This window comes from Nelumbo lutea, chromosome 1 (assembly GCF_056320005.1).
Source record: "Nelumbo lutea isolate HS-2025 chromosome 1, American lotus-T2T, whole genome shotgun sequence".
Taxonomy (NCBI): Eukaryota; Viridiplantae; Streptophyta; class Magnoliopsida; order Proteales; family Nelumbonaceae; genus Nelumbo; species Nelumbo lutea.
Genome location: NC_142684.1, coordinates 77,424,454 through 77,432,851, shown reverse-complemented (window position 1 = coordinate 77,432,851; position 8,398 = coordinate 77,424,454). Strand labels below are relative to the sequence as shown.

The following is an 8,398-nucleotide window of genomic DNA, read 5'->3' as shown; positions in this document are numbered from 1 at the left end:
TGTTATAATGATTTATTTAATAAGAAGCATGCCGCATTAATTATCTCCCACTTTTTAAATATTATTTTAATATTGGCGCTTGTCTCATTTATTATCTCCCACTATTTGCATTTGAATCATTTCAACTTTACTATTCACTTTCTTCTTCTTCTTCTTTGATTCAATCCTGTGTTTCTTCTTAATTCTTCTTTGGTTCATGGTTGCATTTCTTCTCTGCCTTTTATGGATTGTTACAGTTTTACAAGTTTAAATCTTTTTGATTTTTTATTTTTGAATTGCTCTCTCTCTCTCTCTCTCTCTCTCTCTCTCTCTCTCTCTCTCTCTCTCTCTCTCTCTCTCTCTCTCTCTCTCTCTCTCTCTCTCTCTCTCTCTCTCTCTCTCTCTCTCTCTCTCTCTCTCTGTGTGTGTGTGTGTGCATTTTGTAGAGATGAATATGGAGATCAACAATCTCTCCATTGTAGAATACACCAATAGTGATCTCTTTATGCTTGTTGCAAAACACACCAATATAGCAATACCAAATCGATGGCTATTATCCAAAAACTTTTTTTATTTTTATTTTCTTTTTGTTTATTGGAGGTTGGATCAATAGAGTATGAGAAAAAATTTCAGGGTTTCTTCTTATTCATTTGGTGAAGTTGGGATAGATTGGCATTAAAAATTTTTTGAATTTGAATTGAAATGAAATATTCCATCATTTAAACGAATTCAAATTCAATTTAGTGTTTTCAAAAACCATCCAATTCGAATATTTATATTTTTAATCAGTTTCGAATTGGAACTGATTGGATTCGAATTCGCTCCGTTTACACGCTTAATTGCAGCCTTATTTTTAGTTGGATGACGCTTCATTAACGCTTTTGAAGGAAATGGTGACAAGTGGCAGAGGTTAAATGTGGTTGTGCCTTCATAATAAAGGTTTGTTAGCACAACATTGTTGTTGTTGTCTTTGTATCCACCCATCAAGCTCAAGATGTTGCAGTTGGCTTTAAGCCTTCAATGATTTCAACCTTTGGTTGAACCGGATGACCATTTTCACGTCTTTTTCACCCTTTAAGCTATTTATCAGGACGGAAAAGGTTGACGGATTAATGATTTTTAGTGACCCAACCGACTGAATTTGACTCAATTAATGAGTAATAGGTTAGACTTTTATCCTCTCGATCTTTGATAACAATAATTCTTATTTATTACATTAGAGTCATGTTCAACTTTTTCGGTAACTTCTATCTTTTTATTATTTAATTTAGGGTAAATTGTTAAAATTCTCTCAAATTTTCAAGTTGTTGTTGACATCTTTCCTAAACTTTTTGACATAATTGCAAATAGACCCTATTTATTAAAATCCTTTAAAATAGGCATAAAAGTGTTGATCTATTTTCCAATTTTTTCTGCATATGAATCGTTAATCCAAACCCTTTCAATATCTTTTTTTGAAATTGATTTATTTTTCAAATTTACCCATTATATCAATCACTCGCTGCAACTTTAAATTCTCTTTGTTTTTGTTGTTTATAAAGTTTGAATTGTTTTTTCTGTAGAAACCAGCCCAACCACATGGGTGTTTTAGACATTTTTGTACCTCTTATTAGAGGACTCTAAGAGAGAGGGTCTACTTGCAACTGTTAAGTTCAAGGGGAGAGGTGATTGCAATTACCAAGGTTGTGTTTGGTTCATAGGCATTAATTGAAAAAACACAGCCACATCAGCGTCACATAGGCATTGGTATTTATTGCAGATGAAACAAAATGAAACAACTATTTGGTGTACCGTTTATCAAATAAATGGTAGAAAACTTAAACGGTTTGATTTTTGTGCATGGAGTATTTGGGAAAACATCAAATTATTATTTCCTCCCAACACCCGTCGTTTCTTGAAACCAAATGTTGATGTGGCACATTCTAATGAGTATTAATCTGAGGTGGAGAGTAAAAAGCATTTAAAGTGAAGCCCAGCCAATCAATAAAAATAGAAAACGTTTAAAGTAAAAAAATATAAATAAACATTTAAAGTGAAAAAGTATAAATAAACAAACAGCCTATCTATAAACGCCCACGAACCAAATCCATAAATGCCCATGAAACCAAACAATAAAAAATTAAGGGGAGGTTATAGCAATTTACCCTTTTGACTTATGAGTTATGACATCAAAGATTAAGTGATTTAATCATGTGATTAAACAGTTGACCTGTGACTATGTTAGACATGGATAAAAAAGCAGTTTCATTTTTGGATTGATTGTAAAAGTTAAACATTAATGTTAAATTATTTATATTGTCTTATGAAAGAGCAAGCTTCCTTCTTTTTATTCGAAGGAAGATGGGTTAAGAGAAATGGAAGAAATTATGTTGAAGAGAGGAGAGATTGAAAGCTGAGTGGGTGGGGAGAGATGTTAATGGTGAAATAGGATGGAGTTTCAAGATTGATGATATTGCATTTCCACTGTTCCACATGCTAGGGGTGGGGGCTCGTGTAATGGGACAGCCAGAGACAAGGTTTTTAAAACTGAACAGACAGGGACCGGTTCCTGAGTCTAATACAGTTCAATCATCCAGTTCGAATAGATCCGCTATGATTTAAAAAATAAAAAAGGCCAAAAACTGTTGTCCAAATCAACGATTCAACTACCTGGGTCAGCAAATTGCTGATCAAATTAACGGTTTTAGTCAAAAAAACGATTTTAGGGTCAAATGGAACCGGTTATCTGACCGTTTCCTGATTTTCCGGTCTGACGGTCCAGTCCGATCCCGTTTTGAAAACCATGTGGCATCTCTCTCCCCATATGGTAACCCTCTCACTGGGACAGGATCCTTTGTCCTCCCTGCCTTTCTTTTCACACATTTCACAAGCTCTCCCGTATGAAGACAGGTATACAGAGATGTCTCCTGTTAACTATATCTAAATAACCAAAACCAAAATAAGAAGGGGAAAGACCCAAACCAATGAGCTGTGTGCATGTGTTGTTATAGTAAAGAACTTCATTGAAAGAGTTTCAGTATTTGAGGCTTGGGCGTTTGGCAAATCATGTAATGTAATTCAAAAAAGCAATCTCGATCTCTCTACAAATTCCATCCTTAATTCCATAGAAAGTAGTATGGTTCAAGAATTTCAGAATGCCCTTTCCTCTTTACATTACAATATAAAGAGACAAAGTGGCAGTTTGGTAACAAGGGAAGCAGAGTTTTAACTCTTGAGACCAGATGCAAGTCATCAACCCCTTTCCTTCCCCTGGCTATCCGAGAGCAATAACAAGGTCTCTCTTCTGCATTCTTTCTCAACTATATGATCAGTATCTTCAGCTATCCTTTTGTAACATCTACGTCTTCGGGTTCCAGGTTAGGGAGCTTTAATATGACAGGTCTTGATGAGTTTATCAGAGAAGTCAACGTACTTGGCCCATAGTGGCCGGAGCTGGGGAAAAGCTATCTCAAGCCAAGGTTTTGCTCTGCCATTGAAATGGATCACACCAGCCTTTTCAGCGTCGGCAATACTTGTATTTTCCTGGTATCCCAGCCCCAACATGTGCCAAAAGGGATCGATAATGTGAACATGACCATGGAATGCTATCAAACCAGGAGGTAACGTCCCCAGTTGCCAGAGACTAAGATCCGATTTCAAGTTCTGCAAGCAAACCCAAAATATATGAATCAGAAACAAAGAAAATTCTGGGTTTGGCGACCCTTCAATGGAAGCAATCAGATATGATAGTAAGTAGTAAGAAACACAGTAACTAATGGATGAGCGACAACCTTCCGAAGCCAATAATGGTAGGTGCGGCTTATGTTTGTCTTTCTCCACGCCTCCAGGTCAAAAATGTTCATACCATAGGCCCAGGCACATTCACTGGGATCGAAATTTTCTGATATCAATGGATGGGAGAAGTTCAAATAGCTCTTCAATCGCTTGGACATAACGAACTTATCATCTCCTCTGCACGTCTCAACTGCTCCATTCACCTTGCCCTTCATATCGATATCCCAGAGAGGTGAAAGATCAGTTTGGACCACGATGTCGTCATCTAGGAAGACTACCTTATTGAGACTCGGAAATAGCTGTAAGAAGAAATATATACATTCAGTGAGATTGATCAAGCACTGATCGATCTCAATTCTCAAATAGATTAAGTTAATTAAAAGAGGAATTAATAATCAATAACAAAAACCATGATTCCATGATCATTCTTCCTCACGGTTTCCACATCCATACCTCCGGTAAATGTATGCGTATGTGATTCATTACTGAATTATATTTGGGGCTAAGTGCTTGGAGCTTCGATGCAATGACGTAAGGTTTCTCGATGTTATTTGCAACGATCGCCCATGATCCTCCTCTGAACTGCGACCGGAGCTTCTGATCCTTCTTCATCGCCTCCAACACCGTGACCTTTCCCTTGGTAAGCCAATCGAAATGGTGCAACCCTTTAACCTCAATGATCGCCGGCGTTAAAGGGTGCAGAGAGAACCACGCCTGCATGCTAGAATAAGTCTTTCGATCGGTGATAATGTGAAGGACAACCTTTTCGGGCCGCAACGAGTTGCGAACCAGAGACGATGCAACCACGGAGGCAGCGAGAACATTGTCGGAGGCAAGGACGAAGTGGAATAATGAGTTGTCGGCGAGGTAAGGTACGTGCTCCGGCGCCGGAAGCTGGAGCCTTGCAGCGGCATTGTTGGAGTGCTCGTTGGCCAGCGTTAGAGCAAAGCAGTGTAGCTGCTTGGGTATGCTACTGGATGCAACGTGGCGGTACAGATATTCTTGGATTTTAGCTGCTCGAGTCTTCTGTTCAAGCAGGGTCACCTGCAGTATCAAGATCAAGTGATTCAGTTTCGTGGTGATGATGATGGAATGCAAAGGAGGATGGGCCCAGAACGGAGGAAATGAATCAAGTTGCAGACTTGGATCCCTTCAGATCTCATCGGTAGTCGGTAGATTATATCCTATCCGTTTTATGCATTTGGGGTGAAATGGATCGTATCCAGAACCAGAAAGGACAGATGATGGGACGATCCACACCCATTCTAAACTCTGAATTTGGGTCAGGTTCCAAACCACTGAATACAGGTATGGAGCAGAATGGGTTCAGAAACTTCCACATCCGGTCCGATTAGCAAAAGACTAGATCCGAATTCCATAGGATTTGAAGATCGCGGATATGATTCGGATTTATTCCGATTTTGCTTCATTTTTAAAATAAAGAAAATTAAAAAAAAAGTTAACCTATATATAATATATTAATATAAATATAAAATATTGAATTTATTATATGTAAATGAAGATAAATATTGTATAATATATAAAAGGTGCGGAAATGACATGAAACCTGAAAAACACAGTGGGTTTACCGGGGGTATGGGGTTTGATTGGTCAAAGTCTTTTTGGTATAGATTTTCTCTATATAATATAATAGGACTGGTTGGGCTTAAGTCCACATCCGATTGGATCATGTAAACAGATCATGTAAATTGAATTAATGGGATTTGGTGCCAAATCATATTTCAGACTTTCAGCTGTTGATAGCCTTAAACAACTGGACATAATGCTGGCCTGGCCCAAGTCCTAAAATTCTATACCGGGATAGCTCAACCCAAACCAGAGGTCTTAATATTATTTATAATATATATGAATTATATAAAGGGTAAATTGCTGAAACTTCTATTAAAGTTTAATAATTGCAATCATCTGCCCTGAAATTTTATGACAGTTGCAAATAGGCCCCTCTATTAGAATTTGCTAATAAGAGACATAAAAATGTTCAAAACATTTATGCAATTATTATTGAGACTAGTTTTTACAATAAAAACGGAGAATTAAAAATCGCAACTTTACCTTTGCGTTATTGATAGAAGGGCAAATTTGAAAAATAAATCAATTTCAAAAAAGAGAGTGAAAGGGTTTGGGCAGAGAGATTCATATGAGGAGAAAATTTGAAAAATAAATATTTAATAAAAAATAATTGCATGGATATTTTAAACAATTCCATGCCTCTTTTTAAAAGATTTTAATAAAAAGAATCTATTTGCAACTGTCGGTTTAGGAGAGGTATCAACAATTTACTCTTATATAAATAATATTTATGATATATGTATAATATATTAATATATACAATCTAGGCTCTTTGGAGAAATACAAATACAAATGTGCAAAGTTCATACAGCTCTATTTGTACTCTTCTCAAATGGAGCCTTCTATTCAAAATATAATAGGGATGGCAATTTTTCTTATTTCTTCGATTCCCATAAGGATCCGCCCCGAATGGGGTGGGGATGGGGATAATCTTCCCCCATGGGGATAAGGATGGGGAAATTTTCATCCTCTTTAATGGGGATGGGTGAAAACAGTGAAAGCACTCCCTACCCTGCAGGGACCCTGATCCCTGCCCCGAGGGATCTCCACTAATATATATGTATATGTGTACACATACGTATATGTTATTTATGTATATGTATTAATATTTTTTAAAATATATTGAATATATTTAAATCTGTTTTAATATGACTATGAATTTTAATTATTTTATTTTAAATTTTTTTAATAAAATAAAAATAAAAACAAAAACAAAATGGTTAATATTATAAAAAATCACGAAGAATGGAGATACATCTATTAAGGCAAAACCCGCCCGGATACCCAGCCTGGACCAACTCCTGAACAAATATCATTCACTCATCAGGCCCAGTGAATGGGCCAGGACAGGCTCGGGCGGCCCAAAATGCAGTTGGCGACGCAGAAAAGAAAAGGTTTCGGTTGGGGAAGTAGGTAGTATATAGCGGTACCGGGTAAGAAGCTAAAGCAACAGAATAGATTAAGAAATTGAAAATAAAGAGAAATCAAAGTCTGTTAGTTAGTGGGTTCATACCATGCATCATTCAATTCATGTCTCCAAACAGATAACAATATGCATGATCAACGAAGAAATCTGAATTAATATTTTGAAGTTACTGGGATTTCAAGATCACCATTGGTTCTGGACTTCTTCCCCAAATCCTCGGTCCTAGTCTCTTCCCCACGCATCCTACCACCAGCAGCCAGCCACCAAGTATTACGATTAATTGCAAAAATTGATGGTAAATAAATCGAAGTTTATCACAGCAAAACGCACGGCACCAGAGTCACCAATCTGGATGGTTTTGATCTATAATTAATTTTTTAATTTTTTATCCAGGACTATCAGTCTGTACGTAGTTAGAGTAATTAATTAACATCTAGAAATGGTTATGGATTACGATCATGAAATTGGATCAATTGGATTGTGCTTAATCGCATTCTAAGATTATTCTTCTGTAAATAGTCTAAAAGCTACAACAAGTATACTATTTGTACCAATAGACAAAACGTACTTTGAATTTTGTACGACTCAACCTACCAGCCGAGCAACTTCTTATTCAGTGTAGAAAAGAAAACCCAAGTTATGAAATGTTTTCTTTCCTGAGTATATTATTTAAAGTTCTATCTTTTTTATTTTCCACAGAGATATCGGAAAACTAAAATTGTGTCGGTGGCAATTAATCTATTAGAAATTCAATGCTAGAGAGAGAAACGCAGTGGGATCATGTGTGTACATACCTATGGTAGAGCATTTGGTTTCTCCGTCGATGGTATCCATGGCGGTCATGACGAAGACGAGGCGAAGCAGAAAAGCCAAGAGCAAGAGCGAGTAGAAAATCATCCGATAAGAAACTCGTCTGGCCCCGACCTTCACCTTGATAAATTCCCTCAACCCTTTTCCTGGAAGCACCGTAACGTGGCGCAAGCTGGGTGATAGGAGGAGCTGCATTTTGATTGAAAGATGAGCAGCAACGCTAAAGAAGTCGATCCGGTTGTAAACCAGGCCACCGAGGGTTCTTCCTAGCTGGACTCTCTGTAACTATGAAATCATTTGTTGTAAGTCGTCAAGGATGAACCTGATGATTGAATTACAACAGAAAACTGAAATCCATGCCGCGGAGTGGAGGGCTGTAAAAAAGTAAGCGTGCAGAGTGGGAGCTGGTGTTCAGGCCGCTATCCTTTACCTAACCTTGCTTAGTACTTAGGCTATAATCTCAAATGTTTTCAACCCAAGAAGGGAAGGTTAGTTCCACAGAAAAGGACTTGGGAACTTTTGCATTGGTTTTGGAGAGAGAGTTTGCATTGTTTGATGGAGTATAGATTTGGTTTGCCTCCAAATGAAGCGAACGAGTTTGGAGGGGACGTACGAAAAAAAAAATTAAGTTCAGAATTGGAAACTCAGCATTTGGAAAACCCGGGCCGGGACTCAGACTCGACACGCCGAATCAGGGCATATTCAAGAAACCAATCTCCAGTGTTTATTTTCTATTAATAAACAAGCTTGGAATCGGTTTGGCCCCGAAAGAAAGACACTCTGTTGTAAGCTGAAAAGAGGAAGGTTGGAAGCAAGTTT

At 37.5% G+C, this 8,398-nt stretch overlaps 1 protein-coding gene across 1 annotated transcript; it reads right to left on the bottom strand.

Moving 5' to 3' along the window:
- Window positions 1-2,955: 2,955 nt before the first annotated feature.
- LOC148875513 (putative galacturonosyltransferase 12) lies at window positions 2,956-8,398 on the bottom strand. The gene is made up of 5 exons (XM_088947938.1): window positions 7,564-8,398; window positions 6,940-7,012; window positions 4,207-4,903; window positions 3,750-4,052; window positions 2,956-3,621 (listed from the first exon to the last, which is right to left on the bottom strand). Exons 1-5 carry the CDS (start codon window positions 7,772-7,774, stop codon window positions 3,337-3,339), a joined length of 1,569 nt encoding a protein of 522 aa, XP_088804064.1. The 5' UTR covers window positions 7,775-8,398; the 3' UTR covers window positions 2,956-3,336.